This window comes from Cajanus cajan, chromosome 10 (genome assembly GCF_000230855.2).
Source record: "Cajanus cajan strain Asha chromosome 10, NIPB_CcT2T_4, whole genome shotgun sequence".
Lineage (NCBI taxonomy): Eukaryota > Viridiplantae > Streptophyta > Magnoliopsida > Fabales > Fabaceae > Cajanus > Cajanus cajan.
Window position 1 is genome coordinate 14,495,964 of NC_138526.1, and position 22,824 is coordinate 14,518,787.

The following is a 22,824-nucleotide window of genomic DNA, read 5'->3' on the forward strand; positions in this document are numbered from 1 at the left end:
GCACACTCCTTTTGGTGAGGCAGCAAATGCAAAGGATCGAGAAATTAGAAGCCTTAAAGCTTAACTCTTTCAACTGGAAGAACAAATCGAACAAAAGAAGAAGGCCTCACAGCCTCAACCAATCTCTGTTGATCCTTATGCGTTCTTACACCCTCTTGCACCAGTATCCCATTCATTATTCCAGACACCATCAGTGTCATGGTCTAGACCTGAAAGACCATACTTCAACATACCTACTTCCTCTGCTAATTGGCAATGGCGTAGAATAGAATCCAGTTCAAAGAAAGCTTCCAGATCCATAGAGGACACTCCAAAGTCTTCTCATTCAACCCCAACTTTACCTCCAAAAAGACATGATTCAGGAAAAGGTCACTATTTTCAAGATTCTCAAGACCCTTACTCTCAGATGCCCATCAGCCAACATTTTGGCTCTACTAGACAGAATGAACAAATTATCATTTCAGAATCATCTGAAAGCTCCAAATTAGACGATAATTTTCCCAACACTGATTCATCTGATGATGATTCTCTCAACTCAGCCTCATCAGAAGGTCATTTGGCAGATCTCTCTATATTAATGGCATCATCCACTGGACCAGAACCTATCTATGAATCACCAGATGAAAGTCCCAAGCAGAAACCTAAGAATGGAGTCGCCAAACCAACTAGTGGACCCTGGTTCACTCTTTATGATATTGAGCCAAGCCAATGGAGATCTCGACTAATCGAATTTAGCACTTGGTTAGATACCAGGTTCATGAAAGGAGATACTGAATCCTATAAGATCATAGAAGAATTCAGTCGTAGAATGACCTGGATTCTTAAAGAATGGTATGCCAACTTGGGACCAGTTCGCCAGAACATGTTCCATGACCTAGGAAACACTGCTGCAGTTCTTGGCACAATACATGAAGAATTCATAGGTGATGGAACACTCACAGATAGGAAAATAAGACAAGAATTCTTTGAGATGAAATGTTGTTCACTAAGAATGAAGGATCTTGATAAGCACTACCTAAGGATGCTTAAAAGATTGTATCTTCTCAATGGTCTCAATGATCCAAGTCTAAAAAGCACCTATGTAAGCTCACTTCTTGCAGATGTCCAGCTAGAACTCGCCAGAATGGCTGCCGCAGCTAACAAAGATTTTCTACAGCCTTAACAATGGGTCGGATTCATTAGATGACCCAAGAAGCTGTAGATAAGCTCTGCCGCCAGCATGAGTACTTCTCAAACATGCTAAGAGATAAGGGAAATTCACAAGGCAAATGCACACCAAATGAAATGCAAATGAACCCTAGATGCAACTTGGTGGCCAAGGATGGAATCTTTGGGATTAGTTAGGCTACATCTAGGTGCATGATAAGACCATGCAACCTTTGCCCTCCACTTGGGCCTAAGCCTTTTTAACACCAAAAATAGGTCCAAGAGCCACAAAAAATATGTCTAGGTTTTGTTCCCACCCTAATCAAATACCTTAGCCCAAAAATAAAAACCTATGATCTAAAGCACCCCATAATACAAGGGTAAAATGGGAAATATAAAAGAAAATAAATCTTATGACTAAAATACCCCAAAATACAAGGGTAAAATTGGAAATACAAGTAAAATAGATCCTATGTCTAAGATACCCCAAAATACAAGGGTAAAAATGAAAAATCAAAGACAAGGGCAAAATAGGCATAAAGGAAAACATAACCTCATCCCTAACTTCCTTTCAAGACCTCAGAAACCAGTTTTTGTCATATCATCATCCCATAGCTTTCCATTAATTTTCATGGTGAAACCTTTACCTGATACAGCAAAAACCAGAAAGCTATATCCTCCTGGTTTTAACCCAACAAGTCCTGAAGAAATTATCCAGTTTGCCAAAGCTCATTATTTCTATTATCTTCATGATACTTTAAGATTTAAAATAGTTCCTCCATCCATGTTTGACCCTACAGAAGATTACTCCGGGATCTTTGAATTATTTTGTGAAATTGGGAGGGATTTTTCTGAACCAACTCTTTGGGCCATATGGTGCAAAACTGTTCAAAATCCAATCCCAATTGCCTTAAGGACACAATCAGCTTATGATATTCTGATAAATCCAGATAAGGATGATTATTTATTGTAGACGTTATTAGAATGGTTCTCACCTCTGACATGGTGGAGACGTGAGTTAAAAAAGGTTCTCAATTTTCAAAGAAACCAAAAGGGAAAGGCTAGAGAACAATGCGAGTCCCTAACTTCCATCGCCATCATCAGTCGCCCTTATTTTCAGAAGCCTACAGGACAACTCTGGTCCAAAAATGAAGTTTATCTTTGGGGAACTTTTGAAACATACCCTCCAGATCAAAGTTACAAGATAAATTTGATCAACCATCTCAAAGAAACAAGGATCCATCGAAAGAACCAAGATGAAGCCAGTTCATCACACAGCCGTCTAATTCTTTCTCAGTCAAGTCATCAGGGAATCAAAGCTTTCATGAGCAGGACTGAATTCTACGTTCCTGATGAACAGTTCCAGACAGCTAATGACCTAGGAGAAAACTATGAAGACCTCTACTATGACGAATCAATAATGAACAATTGTTCAGACTCCGACGCATCAGACCTGAATCTCTCTCCAAGTCACAAGCCTATCATTAAAGGAGATTAATGATGGGAATCTGCTTTATGGACTATCTGCCACCATTTGTATAATAGAGTGGATATTGTAGTTTGGTATCTTGTGTGAATCAGACCCATGTAGGTCCCTCTCTTTTATTCGTTCTTATCATCTTAGTCGGACTAGTTTGTCAGTTTACATGAGTCAGACCTATGAGGGTCCCTTTTCGATGCTTATCTTTCAAATAGCCAATAGAATTGGCCCTTGTGTAAAAGATGTCAGCCACTTATCATAAAGAGAGCTCCTCCGAGTCTATATAAGGGGATACTCTCTCAGTTTGTATCAAGCGAGTTTGGAAATAAAAACTCTTGTGTTTTTTTACTCATGGATTTCTAAATCACTTCTCTTTCTCTCTCTCAAAAGCTCTTGATACTATGATAGTATTACGGTCTCAGTAACATGTATTTGAAGCAAGTATTATGGTCTCAGTATAAATCTAAATATAATTTATATATTAAAAAATTATTTATTAAAATGTTAATTATTATATAACTAGTAGCACATGATAAATATTACACTTATACATTTAAAATTTATACATTTGTAAATGGCCAATAAACTCAAATGGGAGATGAATTGAGTCTGAAAACTTTTTTGCACAGTCTTTTGTCAAGTCATAAAATAATTATTAAAAGTTTTTTAAAAAATTACTAAATTAATTAATATTATTCATTTGGTATGGTTATGAAGTTTTACTTTTTAAGGTAACTTTTCAAGTTAATAATGATAAAGAATACTAATATATTAGGTTTTTTTTTTTTTGCAATTATCACACATTCACAAGGTATATATCCCCAAAAATTATTGAATTAGTTTCATTATCAAGGATTGATATGAAAAATTGAGAAGCTTTTTATTTATGTGAGGTTGAGGTCCTTGATGTGAGCCTCTCAATCCTATGACAAATATTATACTTAACACTGTCTAGAGACAAGCTCAAGCCCTGCATAACATTATCATGTCTCACTAAGGGAAAAATATGCATATTTCTCATAGAACAAAAGGATTGTTAAATTAGATCATAGATAATAACTTTCTAACACACAAGATCCTCATAAAAGACGAATGTAGAGCATACTTGTATTTATGTAGGAAACTCATAATATGAACGATATACTTCATGGTTTTAGAGAAAATGAGAAGATTAGAAGAAACTATAATGACACTTTATCTAAAACAATAGTTTTAGGTACAATAATTAAGATTTCTGCATGCTCTGTACTAATTTTACATGGTGCTTCATATGATAATTACACCTTATAATCTAAAACAATAATAGTTTTAAGTACAATAATTAAGATTCATGCATGCTTTGTAGACATGAACATGGTTGACCTCGTAGTCTAATTTGGTTGAAAGGGGAGATGTGTATTATCCTACTTCTGACCGAGTCAAGCTCCCATACACGGTATTATGATAAGGATACCTAGACCTTTGCATCATTTCTTCCATCAACTCAGCATTGTTATCATCTTTCAAGTCTTCAACTTTTTGGATATTTTCATCTAGAACGTAGATTTTCAATGTAGACTTGAAGAATCTTGTCTCTTGTGGAGAGGTGGTAAGGGTTATCCTACTACTGGGATAACAATCATTTTTTTTTTGAACGAACTTATCAGATTGGAATTTGGGGGCGTAGACTCAGTTGTTGACTTCACAAAGATGTCTTGCAAGTTGAAGCTTATAACTCTAAGGTAGAGGATAATTTTCAAAGATTCCCCCAAAACAAGCTTTATTTCTGAACCATAATTGTTTGGCTTGGTTTTGAAAGTAAGGACGAGGAACTATAATAATTGAAGTTAAACTATCAATTTTTCATCTAAAATTCCTCTACTTTCTTCAAGATCTAAGATCTTTTTCAGTGTTTTTCTCCAACAAGATAAAGGAGAAAAACATTTTAATAAAGTCCAAAAGAAATAACCTTTGTAGAGAAAAGATAGACACTAGAAGGGGGGTTGAATAATGTCTATCAAAAATTCACACTTTTTTGAGTAGTGAAGTAGTAGTGCTAATAATAAAGAGTGTAGGAGAAGAGGCAGACAAAACACGCAATAATTTTTATACTTGTTTGTCTCAACCATCGAGACTATGTCCAGTTCTTAATTTGAATAGATTGAGTTTCACTATCTTTAAAAAAGATACAAGCATTCTTTTAATAAACCACTTTTGGCTCAAACTTAAGTATTTTTTGAATTGCCTCTTTTAACAATCTACCCCAATATTCTTTCAACATAAAGTCTCTCCAAGCTTCAATACCAAGTATTATTTAATAGTCGAGCCTCTATAGGCTTAAACGAGTATTCTTTTACAGACAAGCCTCTACAAGTTCAACCAAGTATTATTTTACTAACAAGTCTCTTCAGGCTCAAACAAGTATTATTTTTAACAAACAAGCCCTTCTAGGCTTAACCCTATACAACAATTATATCTGGGTAAAGTTTTACAATTTTGTTTCATCAATAGACAAGACATGATATAACCAATTAAGAACAATATCTTTATAGAAAGAATAAATAATAATTTGTACAAGAGTTCTACTCTAAAAGTATTCTCTCTAAAAAATTCCTTGTTCATTTTAATCTTGAAGTTCCTTATGCAATAGCCTAAATAAAGATAATCATTGCAAAATCTTGAGGGTTTCTCACAAGCTTGTTTCGTTTGTCTTTGTTACAGGTTCCTTGAGATGAGAAGTGTTGGTTGAAGCATTAAATGCTTGCATTAATTGCATTTCACAAAATTGTCATTTCTTATCTGATCAAGGAGGCTATTTATCAATTTTAAGATACCAAACAGACTTTTTGTGGCATGTGTCAACGAAGAGCAAGTTCTCCATCAACTTTTACTAAATTTCTCTATGATTTCAAGGATCTACCTATCCTAGTTTCGTGTACAACATAACTTCATTTACTTTAACAAATTTGAGTTTCAATAAGTTTTCTTTGTTCGAACTATTAAGGATTCAGTTAGTCATGCACTAAGTAGTCATTATTCATGATAAATGATATGCATTTAAGACTTTATGAAGTAAGACTGTGTGTTTCGTTTGATGACACATTATCTGTCTAAAGCTTTGTCACATTATCTGTCTAAAGCTTTGTGTGTTATACTTCATTTGATTTGTATTTTGCAAAAATATTTTCCCTTTAGAAAAACTTCTTGTTTATTATCATTAAAACTTGAAAGCTTGAGAGATCCATGATTGTCTTTTGACCTAACAATCTTCTTTGTTGGGATCTATGAGAATTTGATATGTAGTTTTGATCATTACAACAATTGGAATAGAATATTGAATCGTGTTACACCAAATAAGTCAGAGTGTGGCTCCATAGAAATTTCATCCTGGTTCACAAAATAATTCAAAGATTCCTCTGAAAAGGGTTTCGGGATCAAACTATAGTATGTTTGTATTTCATTACTTCATGTGCAAAGTAAAAATAATGAGATTTAGCATACTAAAAAATATCAACAAATGAACTTGGTATTAATCCTAGAGGGAAATCCTTAGTAATTTTGGCTTTCATTAGTGGAGGCTTTTAATTACCATGCATATCAAAAGGAAACTATGAGTATCAATAATTAATTGAATCAATATTGTAGGTTTTGAGAGAAAATTAGGAATGATATTCTGATTTCCTTTAATATGTTTGTCAGAGAAGACATACCTAGAAAACTAGTCTTTTAGTTTGATAATTTGAGGATCAAAAGGCATCTTGTTTTCGAATTTGAAAATCTTTGGAAAAGATGAATTGTCCATTTGAACCTCAAATTGGTATCCTCTTAAATGAAAATCAAACTTTTTATTTCATTTTTAATAGCCAAAGATTTTTTGAAGGTAGTGTGATAGTGCTTTTATGCTTCTTTAAATTCTCCATTGGCATGTGCACAGTAGAATTCCTTATTGTTGATATCTTCAATAGAATTCCTTATTGTTGATATCTTCGATAAGAACAGCTCCCTAGAAATGATCACTTGCATCAATTGGAAGGATTTTTTCCATTCTCTTGGGATTTTTAGTGTTGGAGGAGTTTGAGCAATCTTTTTTAACTCTTGTGCTGCTCAAGTTTGTTTTAGTCCCATAGGGAAAGATTCTTTTTAAGAGCTTGGACAATAGACTAACATATTTGGCTGCTTGAGGAATGAAGTCCAAATATAATTGAGAATCCCCAAAAATTGTTGAATTTGTTTATTGTCAAGAATTGGTCCGAGAAATTGAGAAGTTATTCAACTATGTCAAACTGAGGTTGATAATGTTGATCAAGATCAAGTAGAAGAAGAAAATTGTAAATTTTTTGATGTTTACAAATGTATTCTATATAGCCTCTTGAGATATAATAGTACAAGTTGTAATTTGTTGCATTTTTATTTTGTGCATGTTTTGCTTAGTGCATTAACTACATGTTAAATCATTCTTAGTTTATGATTCTTCATTTAGAGTGATGATTGATGATATATGTGAGGTTTAAAACTAGTTTAGAAAGGATCTGGTATGAAAATTTGAAGTATTAAATTTTTACTCAAAATAATCGATTATCTCTAGTATCAATTGATTATTTGCTATGTTTTTTAGTAACCTGGAAAATCTTGTTATAATAATCAATTATCTAGCTAAATAATCGATTATTTCATAAATGAACCTCTGAAATAATTGATTATCTTAAGAAATAATTGATTAAATTGTTCTTGGTGCATTTTCAAATTTATGAAGAACAAAATAATCAATTATTCTTAACAATAATCAATTATTTCTGTCAGAAAACTCTATATAACACTTTTGATTCTAGGAACTGAAAATGAACAAAAACTTTATGAAATTGATCTTTGAGAGCTCTAAGAAAAGTGTTTTCTTGAAGAGAGGTTTGGAATCCTTTATGGGAACCTCTAGCATGAATCAAGAGAGTGAATTGTCATCATCATCTACTTGAAGGATTGTGGCTAAGTGGTTTAGTCTTGATACACATGTTTATATTATTTTGTACTTTAGGTTATATCTTTTCTTAATCTTTTTGGTTACTTGAGTAGGTTTCTCAAGAAAGATGGGTATCTTGTAGTGGGGTGCTACAAGGGTGCTTCTTGGGGTTCAAAAAGTGGTTTCTTTAATTTGCTGAAGTGATTTACATGTGGTTATGTGATTGTAAAACTTTTGAAATTAAAGAATAGTAGAAATACTCAATCAGATTGATTGGAAACTAGATGTAAGTCATTAGTGAAAGTGGCTGAACCAATATAGATTGTTGTGCAAACATCTCTTACCCTTTAACTTGAACTTACTTTCTTTTTAATCTAATTATATATTTGTTAATATGTCTCTTGTATATTGAATATTGCATGTAGGGTAGTTAAAATCTGACTTGCATTAATAAGTGTTTTTAACAATCCATTTCACTTTGGTTGAAATCAATTAGTTCAATGGAAAATCTTTAGAAAAGTTGATATCCAAGAAAATTAAAAAGAAATTTTAAAATCTAATTCACCTTCCTCTTGAATTAGCCATCTTTTATAATAGATAAGTTCATTGGGAAAAATAGATTTTGAGAAAATCAATTTCTGATTGTGTTGGATGAACTTGTTTCTCAGAAAACATAAGAGCATATTGATTTTCTATGTCAAAGAATCAATTCTAAAGGCACTTATGTGAATCTATATTCTTGGAAAATAATAGAATATCATCATGTATGTGAAGGTATTATCTAGGATATTCTCATAAAACATAAGAGCATATTGATTTTCTATGTCAAAGAATCAATTCTAAAGGCACTTATGTGAATCCATAAACTCGGAAAATAATATAATATCATCTATGTATATGAAGGTATTATCTAGGATAGGCTCAAAGATTCAAGTCATTGCCTATTCAAATAATGAAAGGGCTACCTTGAAGTCGAAAGATATGTATTGAGAATCCAAAATGCAATTTTATGTCTATCATTTGGATCAATGCCTAATTTCCAAAAACTGTGCTTGATATCAAACTTTGACAAAATATTTGCTTCTTTGAGGAGGATAGACAAAGATAAAGCCTTAGGAATACTGAACTTGTCATATTTTAGAAAATGATTAAGAGGCTTATAATCAATGACTAACATCTTTTTTCCCTGAAGTTTTTCTGATCTCTTTTCAAAAGGCAATCATGTTGAAAACTTGACTTCAATTACTATAGTTCATTGTCCTTATTTTCAAAACCCAACCAAACCATCATGGTTAAAAAATGAAGCTTATTTTTGTGAAAACTTTGAAAATTATCCTCTAGATCAAAGTTATAAACTTTAACTTGCTAAACATCTAAGTGAAGTCAAAAACTAGCAATCTAATCCATCAAATCCCAATCAGGCAAGTTCGTCCCAAAGACCAAATAATTGTTATCCCAACAACAGGATAATCCCTTCCAACTCTCCACAAAAGACAAGATTTTTCAAGTCTACATCGGAAATCTAGATGAAGAAATCCAAAAGGTTTAAAACTTGGCAGTGATTAAAATGTTGAATTGATGGAAGAAATGATGCTTAAGTCTAGGTATCTTTATCATCATCACATGTATAGGAGTTTGGCTTAGTTAGTAGTAAGACAGTACACCTCTTCCTTTTCAGCCAGATCAAATTAAGTGGTCAACCAAGCCAATCATGTATCCAAAGCATACAAGAATCTTAATTATAGTACCTAAAACTACTATATTAGATGATAAAGTATCATTATCACATCAGACACCATGTAAAATTATTATGTGTCCAGAGTATGCATAAATCTTAATTATTGTACCTAAAACTACTATTTTAGATGAGGTGTCATTATTATGTGTGTACTAATGTGGATAAGGTTAGATTAGATATCATCCTAGAGACGTGTTTGTAATAAGTTTTGTCTATAGTGAGTCTCCCTCTATAAATGAAGAATTATATTCAGTATTCGGTAGGTTTTAAGTGAAATAAACTTTTCCTTCAAAATGAGTTTCTTTTAATCTTCTCATTCTCTCTAGAAACCTAAAATATATTGTTCACATTATTAGTTTCCTACATAAATGCAAGTATGTTTTACACTTGCTTCTTATAAGAATCTTGTATATCAAAAAGCTTCTTATCTATGATCCAATTTAACAATCATCTTGTTCTAAGAGAAATGTGCATATTTTGTCCGTGGTGAGACATGATAATGTCATGGAGGGCTTGGATTTATCTCTAGACGATGTTAAGTATGGTATTTGTCATAAGATTGAGAAGCTCTTGACAAGGTGGTAAATATGATTAATTCGATATGGTGTTAAGTTCAAGATTGTACATACTTAAAGTTAAGTCATAAATAGTCTACTATGACATGAGATAACTAATTACTAGGCTTAAAAACAATCACCCAGAGTGAAAAGTGACATTTATAATTGATTATATCCTTAGGATAATTAATTATGACTATTTTTATTATTGAAAATGGTAGATAAGGGATAATATTTTCATGACTATCAGGCAAAGAGTTAATGATATACTAGAGATCCTTAGGCCAAACACTATTGTTCACTAAATGGTTAGTTGAAGCTTAGTAATATTTAGTTTGACAAAAGACTTTACTTGCCGAATTGGGAGTCAATAGAAGTGCACCAAAGGAATTTCACCTCTAACGTCATGAGAGCTCCTTGAGTAGGTGTGTCCACTAAAGTAATTTTAATAGTCGTAAGGGTGTCAAACACGCTTCATAAAAAATGCAAGTTTTGATTGGATCTTAAATCATTTGTGTCAACCCACGATGGAAATTATGCCTATTTAAAACATTTATATTCGTTTATACACCCCCAAATAATCAAATATTTTTCTAAAATTCGTTAAAACAAAATTAGATCAAAACAATATATTATGAATATGGGATAATCGGTTATTTAAAATAGAAGCAATGTTTTTAATATATATATATATATTTTATTTTTTTTTGAAAGTATAAGGTTTTTTATATGTGAAAATTGAATTTGGTATTAAAGAAATTTATAATAACTACACACTTTACTCAATCAGTTGAGTTGCTTCATTGAATTACTATAAGTTAGAATAAAGTTAGAAATAATTTAAAAAGCTTAAGTGAAAGACTTATATTAATATTCAAATATTTTAAGTTTGCTGAAACGAACTTGAGTTAGTCAAATTCAGTGTTCAGATCTTAAAATTTGTTGTAAAAAGGGTTGGAGTTGGAAACTATATATATCAAAGGTGGAGATTAAAGAGTTGAGGCAAACTTTAATATTTATTAATTGTTGGCTTTCATCAAAACTATGATACCAAGGCTGTGTTCATTTATATTCAACTTATAGATAGAGATGAAACATGATGAATTAAAAAGATAGGTAATTAAGAAAATATAAATATAAATAACTTAAAATGATCGAAAGGGAATTTGTTTTTTCCTTCTTTAACTAGTTGCAAGAGTAACACGGGAAATGCAATCTTTAATAAGAGAAAATATAAAATATGAAGAATGTTTAATCAAGAGAATAGGGAAAACAAAATTCTACCTTCCTAAATTATGTATTTTAATGTATAATATAAGAAAATTTTGGTGTAGAGAAATTACGTGTTTATAAGATGTTAAACTCTGTATACCGCAACTGGTATCGATAATTTTAATTAAGAAAAAAAAAACTATACAGTAGTACAATATCTAATCATACACCATCATATATAATATTTTTATTATTTATAATAATTATATTAAAAGTCATTCTAACATGCACGTCTAATATGTTAATAAAATATAAAATTTTAATTAAAATATTTTTTAATTTATTTATTTAATCTATATAATTTAAAATAAATATTTTTATTTTTTATATTTATTTCTTTAATCATTCTTAATTTTTATGTTTATAACTTTAAATGATTTTAATCTCTAGCATCATCTTTTTCTCTTGTAATATTATTTATTTTTATTATATGATGAAAGGAAAAAAAAAATATTTTAACAATAAATTTTATGAGTGAAAGTATAAAATAAAAAAGACTTAATATATAATAATTTCATCAAAATAAATTCATATCCAACACAAAAAAATTATTTCTCACGTAAAAAAAATATAAATGAGAAGAATTAAAAAAAAAATAAAGAATCTAAAAATAAAAATATAATGAATAAAAAAATATTTTGACTAAAGTTTTTAGTGAGGGAGAATCAACATTGAAGTAAATTATCCAGAAAGCATTGCATGAGAATTGAGGATAGGGAGAGATGTAGTTACAAGTGTTAAAATTAGTGTTAAGAATGATATTATGTTACAGAAACGTTTGAGAGAAGAATATGGGAACATACCATAGGCGCAGAAAGAGAAAGAGATCCATTGTGTTGTGTGGTCTCAAGTGTCAACAAGCAGAAGCAGAAGCAGAAGGCGCACGTGTGGAGACGAGAATGACAGAGGAACGGCACAAGGGACAGGTGGCGTTGGAGTGGAGCCAGGTGTCAATGCAGGGGAGGTGGAAAGCGTGGTTGCAGCGCGGCAACACTCGCACCCTCTCCTCCTCCTGGAAGTCGCTCAGGCAGACGGAGCAGTCGCGAGCGTGGGCCCCACCGCCCTTGGAGTACTTGCGAACGGTGATGGACTCGATCAGAGAGTGGTCCAACCCTTGGGGTGTGTTCCCCTGCGGGGGCTCCCTGGGGGCTGCGGTGTGGCGGCAGAGCCTTGAGACGAGGGTGTAGTAGGTGAGGAGGATGAGGGCGGTGGCGAGGATTCCGATGAGGGCGACGACGAGAGGGGAGAATTGGAAGGGCGAAGAGTGGCGTTGCGTTTGGGTGAGGAAGAGAGAGGGAGGGGGTGGAGGGTACACTACGTAGCACCACTCCGGACAGTAGATGCTGCAGATTCCTGAGGAACAATCTTTTGGGGTCCATGGATTTGGATTTGGATTTGACTTGCTCAATGAACCCATTCCTATTGCTTTTCTCACCCTTCCATTAATCTTCTACCAATCATCATCTCTTCTCTTCACCCATTCTCCATCTTCCTTCCATCCGGATCCCAATTCCAAACTTCTCCTCATCACGCCACTTAAATAAATAAATAAATATATTACATATATATAATTCTTAACTATTATTACATCTTATATATTTAACTTTTTTATATTTTATTATATATTATTGCATAAAGATTGGTTCAAAATTTGTGATTCAAGTCTGGTTAGTTATATACATAAAACTTATAGTTTTGTTCATGAAAAATGATAATTATTATAAAAATTTATAGGTTTAAATATGTTTTTAGTCTCAAATTTAAGATAAATTTATTTTTGGTTCTTTAAATTTAAAATCGTTGTTTTTAGTCTCTATAATTTTCAAAAATCTTGTTTTAGTCCCTATAATTTTCAAAAAATTTGTTTTAGTCTCTTAGGTCACCAATAACATATTTGAAAGTGACTAATTAAGACAGTTATGCAATATTAATCAAATTTAATGTGATATTTTTATTAATAGAAATACTAATAGGTAAATTTTATGCAATAATGTTTGATAAATTTCTTAATAAAATTTGAATATAAAGACTAAAATAAGATTTTTTGAAATTATAAGGATTAAAAATATATTTAAATCAAATTTATATAATAGTGTTGCATTATTTTTTTTAAAAAAATATTGATCATGAAATTAATTTTGTAAAATTTTTATTATTCTTTTTCATTAATTCATTAGTTTTTCTTTGTATATGTAAAATAAATTGATATGACATTTATTATGACACAGAGAAAATTTTAAGATATAAATAAAGAAAAAAGATAACTAATACTTTCAAATAACATATAATATATTTTTTATTTTATTTTTTTCAAACACAACTAATATTATAAAACAAATGGAGTAAATCTCTAAAAATGCATTTTGACCATCATATTTGTATTTTTAAGAATTTATTTAATATTTAGTATATTTTAAAAATTAATATGATAATATATACCACTTTCAAAATAAAACAACTATCGTATGAGAGTAATGTAATTGATTAAGTATTTTTATTCTTATTAGATAAAACTTAAAGATTCAATTTAACTTCTTTTATATTTTATATTTTTCCACATAAACTTCCATTGAAGATGAAATGGGAAATTTATAATATGAAAATTTTAAGAAAAAAAAATTGATAAGTCTTATTACATAAAATTGTATCTTGCACTCTTGTCTTAATCTAATTTTTTGAAAAGAAAAGAAAAACTAATTGTACTATCCACACTCCAGAGCCGAGCTCCCAACTCGGCATCACAACATAAGACGATCTCGGGCACGCGTCGCATGACGTCAGATCAGCACTTAAATAGATCATAACCGATCTTAGAAAATCTCGGTCTAGACGAGATCCCCTACCTAATCAGATCACAACTAATCTCAGGCCCAAGGTCCAATGCAACCCTAATTCACAACAAGGTACGTGCATTACTTATACGAGACTAATACTCCCACAACCACTAACTTTAGCATCGGAGTCTCTTTTGCAGATACCACCCCCATCTTGGAACATCAAGTGTACCCACAAAAAATTGATAAGTCTTATTATATAAAATTGTGACTTGCACTCTTGTCCTAATCTAATTTTTTGAAAAGAAAAGAAAAACTAATTACTCTAATCGAAATGTGCAATGTTGATATTCAATCAATGATTTCCATTAGTGCATTTGGTCAATCGCAACCATTAAACACAAATAGGATTACTGATAATCTATTTCAATGAATTTAAGTTAAAATATGTATTCAGAGTTAAATCTTGGGCCGCTATCTTACCCTTTGAGGTGTCTCCAACGTAGCGAGGAGATTAGTCACTACTATCGGCAGTAGATACTCCAGGAACGAACTAAAAAAGAGTTGTCAAGATGCAACCAATATAATGTTTTCCATTCTGAATATAAGAATTTATTTTCGCACTCATACATTAAGCTAATTGCAATTGCTAAATACAAATTAGAGTACTCATATATTATCTCGATAAATTTAATTTAAAATATAAATCTAAATGGAAGGTGAATAGTAGAATCAGAATCACTAGAAAAGCCAAAGTGGGAGATAGGTGGGGTATCCATGAAAGTGAAGAAGGAGACGTACTTGAAAAGCAAGCAAAGCAAAAGTAGATGTTTGCCAAACAGCAATTCTCATCTTAATCTTATCCTTCTCCACCTACTTCTCTTTCTACTTTCTTCTTTTCTTTTAATAACATCTTATGTTAATTTCATATAAAAATATTTTATTTTCTTAAATTATTATTCCTTTAAACTTTATATAAAAAATAAAAAAGAGATATTAGAAATACAATACCATTAAATGAAAAGATATTTTTTAAGATGATAATATTAAATTAATTAAGATTAGCTAAAATTTACTTGACATTAATGGATATGAAATTTTGTTAATTATATTAAGAATCAAAGGGATTGCATATAGTTATAACAAATGATGCTAAATTTATCAGATTTCATTAATAAAAATTATAATAATGATAATAAATTCAAATATAAAACCTTTTTTTTTGTGGAGTTTAAAATTCAATTGTTTCTCTACAAATGTACTTGGTAACAGCATAAAATAAATAATTTCTTAACTTGCAAGGAATTAATTTGTAAAGTGCTGGATTCTCAAATCTGTCCATGTATTAACAGCTACTCAAATGTAAATGTTTGTACAGTTTCAATTCTTTTTTCCCCAATTCGATATACATTACTTATAACATCTAGAGCTAAAAAAATATAGCGTAGATAAAACGACATAGGTACAGGGCACAGGCAATAAATAAAATAAAGCATAAAATTTTGAACTAGTATTATTTAGTTGTGTTCTATTTAGTTTATAGAATTACTTTTCATTGATCGTATGGTAATTAAAAATATCAAGAAGTTGTAAAATTAACGTAATACTTTTGGCATGTGATAGCTTAATAATTGCTTCTAATTAATATATAAAATTGAAATTTAAATATTTTATAATTTATTCTTAAACATGTCACATGGTAACGCGTCAACGTATCATTTAGCATTTGTACTCTTTATGTTTTGTCGGTGAGGAAGTGTTTTCTATATATTCCACTCTGTCGTATGAATTATAAAATATAAAAAGATCTAAAAATTTAAAGCTTGTTACAAGATGTTAATAATTTTGTTGTTAATTATTTTGTATTAAATAAATTAATAATGAAATTTCATTTCCTTTGACAAATTATTGTGCATAAAATATATCACAAGAATATCAAAACAAAAAGTTATAACACGTTCAAGATGTTAAAGTCAAGTTGGGAGTGTTACTTATGAAATTTTACAAACTTAAATCTCATTTTTGTTTTTTGAAATCATACTTAATTCTCATTTATGTATTGTATTTTTTTTATGCTCGATGATTCATCATACTATATTATATACTATGTAGTTAATTGTCAAATGAAAATTATATGTTTTTTTTTTTGTGTAATTATAGTGTACAATTATATAAGTAATAATGGAGTGTTTCCTTTATTAGTTTAACTTCCTATGTTGACAAAGTAGGCCATTGTTTGTTGAGCAACAAATTTTATAGCACTTAATTTATATATTTAAGCTTTGAGTAATATTTAAGACATGGTTGGTATGGTGCAGGTGAAGGTGCACCACACTGCCACCTCATGGGTTTCTTATGCCATTATGGAAAAATTATCAAGTAGTTTTTAGGTTTTTCTACGTTACATGTAATAAGTGTCATTAATTATTTTTATAAATTAAAAAAATTAAATACATGTGATTTAATAATAAATTAGAATTAGGAGTAAACACCTGTCAAATTTGAATTTGACTGACAATAAAATTAATAAATTTCAATTTAATATTTTTATTTGATATTAGTTTTATTTTAAGGTCTAACATACCTTTTCAAAAATGTTGTGGGTACGAATGTTTATTTATTTAATTTATTTTATATAAAACATGTAAATAGGTTAATAGACAATTGTGTCTATAACCCGAAGTAGGTTAACAATCCTAAAAATTAAGCATATTATTATTATTATTATTATTATTATTATTATTATTATTATATAAATTATTAGTTATAGCTTAATTACTAACTTTTTTCTTGATTCATCTGTGAATTTTATAAATTACCAATTTAACAAAAGAAGCTTCTAATATTATGCATATAAAGCTTATGGAGTTGCTAATAAATAAGTGAAGAAGATGAAATTTTAATCTCTTTTAAGAAAATATGAATTATTGTCTATGAATGATTTGGAGCTTATATATCTGATTTTTTCAATCGAATTCAAACTCCTTTTAATCTGATGAATATTGCAATGAGAAATTTATAGATCAGCATATTGTAGATAAGGCACTGAGAACTTTGACACCTCATTTTGATCTATTGTAGTGGCAATCGAGGAGTTCAAAGATCTTGAGACGATTAAGGTAGATGAGTTTTAGAATCCCCTTGAAGCCTATGATCAATAGAGACTAAATGAAAGAAGGAATGATGAAAAGATTCATGAACGAATCATGTTGGCTCAAACTAACTATAAGAAGAAAGGTGCAAGTTGTTAGAACAAGAAATAAAAGACAAGTGGAAAGTTTCCAAAAGTGGCAAAGCCAATGACTCATCAAATAGTCAAGATTAGTGTCAAATGAAGCATGATCAAGCTGAGTCTGCAAAAAAAAAAAAAAAAAAAAAGAAAGTTCCAATTCAACGAAATTGGGGGAAAAAAAGTTTGATAGGAAGAAAATATAGTGCTACTATTGTAAAAATTAGGAGTATTTTGTAAAAGAATGAAAAAGTGACGGAAGGAAAGAGAAAGTTTAATGGTAAAATATATCTTGCTCAAAATAAAGGATCAGATTTTGATCAAGCGTTGTTGATGGTAGCCACAAATTATGATGATGAAAATTCTGAATCTTCTTGACACTGGTTATTCAAATCATATGATTGGACATAAATATTGATTATTTGATTTTAGTGTAAATGTCAATAATAAGATAAAATTTGCATAAAACAATCCCATTACAACATAAGGAATGAAAAAAGATTGTGATCAAGAGAAAGGATGAAAATTTGCGTGTGGCTAATGTTTTGCATGTACCATCAATGAAGACTAATTTACTGAGTTTGGAAATTTTTCTAGAGAATGGTTTCTTAATGAGTATAAAGGAAAATAATATAAACATATTTGATTTGAAGCATAAATTGATTAAAGACTTCATTGTCCATGAACAGGACCTTCAAAGTGAATCTTTTGAATGTTTCACGGGTGTAAGGTTTGTTAAGAAAATGGTGATTGGGATACCTTCCATTAAACCACTAGAACAAGTTTGTGAAAGGTTCCTTGTGTGTAAGAAACCAAGGAAAGCTTTCAAATCTTATGCACCTTCTCAAGCAAGACAATCACTAGAAGTGGTCCATTTAGGCATATGGTGGTCCAATTGAGATCCATCATTGGGAGGTAATAAATATTTCATGACATTTTGTGATTGATCTCACTAGAAAGGTGTTGCTATGTTTAGTTAAAGAAAATAGTGAAGTATTTTTTTAGTATTTGTGAAATTTTGTGCACTAGTTGAGAAGCAAAATGGTCATTAATGTGGACATCAAAACTCAAGCCCATGAAAAGAATGATCAGCAAGACCAAGCCTATGGTGAGAAGCATCAAGGTCAAGACCCATTTCAAAACTTAGTTGGACCCATGACCAGAGGCAGACTTCGAAAGGTCTAGGAGGCATTGCAACACAAGGTGGCAATCTACTGGAGACCTAATTGTTGAAGGCTCAACACATGGAGGAGACAAGGTTGATTTTATGTATAGCTTGCATGGAGAGCTAGGAGGCCCAATTAGGAGATTTTAATTTTGTTTCTATTTTATTTAAGATCTAAAGTTTGTTTTGGTTTTGTCTTGTAAAAGGCGTTGTAATAAAAAAATATAAAAATAATATGTTAGAGCTAGGAGTTAAACCCAAGGTTGCAAGCATAGAATGTCATCTTGTAACCACTGGGCTTACTAGTTTTAGATGTCATTTAGATATTTTTATTTTCTTTTATTTACTCTAAAATGAGGCAAACCCATAAACTAAATTTATATTAGTCCTTTTGGATTCCATATGGAAAGTGACATTTGATCATTTTCTAAATTATGAGTTTTAATTCTGCTAAGGTTCTTCCTTGCATCTTTTGATCTTATCAAGAATTCTTCGATTCTTCTGGCGATTCTCAGGCTTATCAAATGACCTTGTTTGTCGCACCTTCCCTTCCCTTCCTTTTGTGTTTTCTTCATTTTAAATTTGAATGAAATTCTCCAATTCCAACTGAATTCCCAATTTTGAGTCACATCATTTGGTATCAGAGCAAGGTTCGAGTTCACTGTTCATATTTATCTGCAATTTTTATCTGCATATTGCTTTGCGTCTATCATCTTTTGAATTTGGAATAGGAATTAAGCTAAGTTAAAAAAAATTACTTGGTTGTGCAAATTTGAAATTGATAAAAAAAAGTACGTGGTTGTGCAATTCTGAAATTGATAATAAAAGAAATTACCTGGTTGTGCAATTCTAAAATTGACAAAAAAAAAAAAGAATAGAACAAAAAAAATATATAGCGTTGTTTTATCCTATGCACACTACTTGTTTAATAAAATTCCTAAGTATCAATTGTCTTCTTTGATCACTGTTTTCCATATAATTTTGTGTCTATCTTACTTGTTTGTTGGTAGTGGAATTGTTCTTTGTTACTTTTCGTTTGTTTGGTGTTAAAATTATATTGTTTGAGCCTTGTGATTACTATCCTGAAAAGGTAAATTTTGATTAAAGATTGCTTGATTCTTGTAAGAACCTTGAGTTACAGAACAATCAAAAAATGGCAAGAGAGAACAATTATAGAAAAAGCCATTAAAGAGAGAACTAGACACGAGTGGCATATCTTTGAGTGTAAACATGTGAGAAGTGTGGTGAGGTTCTTTACTGTCACTTTTGTTTCTTTGGCTTAAATTATGGTAGGAGCAGGTGGTGGTAACCCTCCTAATTTGGATGGAGCTCAAAGATTGTTACTTAATGCTATGATTGCAAAAATGCAAAGATTGATGACGCAAAATAATGAAGATCTCTATGAGAGGATTGAAGGAACTGAAAATCAACCAAATCAAGATGCTGGAGGTAATAATGGAAATAGAAGAGCCAAAAGAGGTTTGGGAAAATCACCAACAAAACCTAATACATCAACTTCAAACATGGGGACTAGAAACATCAAGTGCTTCAAATGCTTGGGTAGAGGACACGTTGCATCTGAATGTCCTACTAGGAGAACAATGATCATGAAGGATGATGGGGAAATTATTAGTGAATCATCAACTAGTGAATAAGAAGAAGAAGAGGAGGAGGAGGAGATAGAAGAGGAACCAATACAAAGTGACATATTGATGGTTAGAAGGCTACTAGAAAGTCAAATGCAATGATTGCAACAAAACCAAAGAGAAACTAACCCACATCCTAGGCCGTACAAACTTTAATGGCTTAGTGAAGATAGAGAAATGATGGTGAGCCAACAGGTGGAAGTGTGTTTCTCAATTGGAAGGTACAATGATAGGGTGCTATGTGATGTGGTTCCAATGGAGGCAAGTCATATCCTTTTAGGAAGACCATGGCAGTATGACACCAAAGCAATATATGATGGATTCACCAACAAAATTTCTTTCAAGCATAATGATCAGAAAATTGTTCTAAAACCGTTATCTCCTAGAGAGGTTTGTGAGGATGAAATAAAAATGAGAGAAAAAAGAGTGTAAGATAAAAGAGAGAAAAGTGAAACACTTGAGAGAAAGAGTGAAACACCTAAAAAGCATAGAAAGAAAAAGAGTGAAACACTTGAGGGCAAGAGTGAAATACTTCATAGGAAGAGTGAAACAAGTGAGGTCAAGTTGAGTGGGTTAGCCAAAGTGAATGAGGTGAAAAAGATGTTTTTCGCACACAAACCCTTGTTCTTGATTTACTACAAGTGTAACACCTTGATTTCTGAAAATTCTAATCCAATTGTAATTCCTTCTAGCATTGAACAAGAATTTCAAGATGTGTTCCCAAAGGAAGTGCTAAGAGGATTACCACCTATAAGAGGAATTGAACACCACATTGATCTTATTCCAAGAGAATCTCTGCCTAAAAGGCCAACCTATAGAAGCAACTCTCAAGAAACCAAGGAATTTCAAGCTCAAGTGAAGGAATTGGTAAATAAATGATGGGTGCAAGAAAGCATGAGCCCATGTGCTATCCCAGTCATATTGGTGCTTAAAAAGAATGGGTCTTGGAAGATGTGCACAGATTGTAAGGCGATCAATAATATCACCATCAAGTATAGGCACCTCATTCCCAAGTTGGATGATTTTTTGGATGAACTATATGGTGCTTGTGTATTTTCTAAAATCGATTTAAAGAGCGGGTACCATCAAATTAGGATTAGGGAGAGGGATGAATGCAAAACTTCCTTCTATAAGAACCGCAGTTCTTCCTCCTTCCCCGCAACACTCTCTTTTCTCCTCATTCCCTATTTTATTCTCTCATTTCAACTTTCTGAGTTTCCTTGTGATATTGAAGGTGCTGCGTAGAAGTGTGGGTAGCTAGTCAAAAGCGCGGACCTTCTCCTTCTTCTTCTTCCTCTCCCGAAGCTCGGATTCTACTTCTCTAAGGTAAGGGAAGCTAGATTGTATGTTGTTTGATTGTAAGTGAGTTTAGGAACTCAAATGATGCTTGAATTCAGAGGATTCATGGTTGGATTGAAGAGTTTCTCATTTTTTTGGGGTTTTGGGAAAAATGGGGTTTTTGATGATTTTGATGCCTTGAGAAGTTGGATGTTGAATCTGAGGTTGTTTCTGAGTTGAATGAAGTCTATGAATTTCATTTCATGGATTGCATGTGGTTGAAGTTGCTGATTTTCAAGTTTTGAAGGAATTTTCGAGGTTTTTGGAGGTTTCTGGTTAAACATGCATCGGGCGTAGTTCTTGGCACTGCTCGTGCATTCATCAGGGACCATCATTGTCAAATCACACCGGGCGCGAGGTTAGTTTCACCGGGCGTGATTTGAAGTGGGAAGTCTCTGGATGGATCACACTGGGCGTGAAGGGAACCATGTCGGGCGCGCTATCAGACGTGAGCCTTGTTGTTGGTTAATGATGTTGTTGAAAATGTTGTGTTATGTGATGAAAATGTTGTGTGTTGATAATATTGATTAATGATGTTGTTGGTTATGCTTTTGTGATGAAGATGGGATGTAAATGAGAAGCATGATGTGAAGTGTGTAGATGTGTTGAGATTTATATAGAAGTTATTAGTAGAATGTGTTGCTAAGTTGTTAGAGGAAAGTTGTATGTTGCTATAAAGTTGTATGTTGTACTATGTGTTGAAAGATATTATTTTATGATGATTGAGTTGTAGATTATGAGTTGAGTCGTTAAGTTGTTGAGTTGATCATGTTGTTTAAGTTGTTGAGTTGAGCTGTGCTATTGAGTTAATCATGTTGTTTAAGTTGTTGAGCTGAGTTGTACTGTTGAGTTGATCATGTTGTTTAAGTTGTTGAGCTGAGTTGTGCTGTTGAGTTGATCATGCTATTTAAGTTGTTGAGCTGAGCTGTGCTGTTGAGTTGTAAGATGATTAAGCTATGATGATAAGTTGTTGATCACTAGGACTAGAGGAGATGTTTTCAAAGTTTCTCATCCAATTGTGTGGATTGAGATAGTTGTGGTGCTCTGACAGCCCAATTTGTTGAAAAACCCTTCTTGGGAAGTTGTCCCTTGGAGTGGACGTTGTGTTGTTCTCCTCTAGGACTTAGTTGGTCCCGTGCGTGGGCAAGGTCGAGGTACACATGTACAAAGCAATCACGGTATAGGGGCAAGGTCGAGCTATACCGATTACAAAGCGACCACAGTATAGGGGCAAGGTCGAGTTATACCGATTACAAAGCGACCACGGTATAGGGGCCAGGTCGAGCTATACCGATTACAAGCGGCCAATTTGAGTAAAGTACGAAGTCGGGAACTTAGTTCCTAACCGAGTATCGGAGGGTTGTATTATTTGGAGGATAGTCGGTAGGCTAATCCCATAGATGGCTTAGTTGAGCTAGCTAATGTCGTGGTAGGCCTAAACCCAGTTGTTCTATCCTAAATAGTACTATACTTTCTTGTTTAAGTGGCAAAGTCTGAGAAATCGTTATCATGTTGTGGCTTGGCATCCAAATTTGTTGTTTACCTA

General features: G+C 31.9%; 2 protein-coding genes across 2 annotated transcripts; one reads left to right on the forward strand and one right to left on the reverse strand.

Moving 5' to 3' along the window:
• Positions 1-11,710: 11,710 nt before the first annotated feature.
• On the reverse strand, positions 11,711-12,673 carry LOC109810294 (RING-H2 finger protein ATL52). Its single transcript, XM_020373718.2, has one exon. The coding sequence runs from the start codon at positions 12,541-12,543 to the stop codon at positions 11,980-11,982; it is 564 nt and encodes a 187-aa protein (XP_020229307.1). The 5' UTR covers positions 12,544-12,673; the 3' UTR covers positions 11,711-11,979.
• Positions 12,674-20,120: 7,447 nt separating this feature from the next.
• On the forward strand, positions 20,121-21,523 carry LOC145952327 (uncharacterized). The gene is made up of 3 exons (XM_083064672.1): positions 20,121-20,368; positions 20,633-20,807; positions 21,425-21,523. Exons 1-3 carry the CDS (start codon positions 20,121-20,123, stop codon positions 21,521-21,523), a joined length of 522 nt encoding a protein of 173 aa, XP_082920798.1.
• The last annotated feature ends 1,301 nt before the right edge of the window (positions 21,524-22,824 follow it).

Bases quoted from the DNA above. Each gene is read 5' to 3' on its own strand.
- LOC109810294 (XM_020373718.2), bottom strand. From the start codon at position 12,543: ATGGGTTCATTGAGCAAGTCAAATCCAAATCCAAATCCATGGACCCCA.
- LOC145952327 (XM_083064672.1), top strand. From the start codon at position 20,121: ATGGTGAGCCAACAGGTGGAAGTGTGTTTCTCAATTGGAAGGTACAAT. The intron at 20,369-20,632 runs GTAAGATAAAAG...AATTCCTTCTAG, and splicing joins AAAATGAGAGAAAAAAGAGT to CATTGAACAAGAATTTCAAG. The intron at 20,808-21,424 runs GTAAATAAATGA...TGCCTTGAGAAG, and splicing joins AAGCTCAAGTGAAGGAATTG to TTGGATGTTGAATCTGAGGT.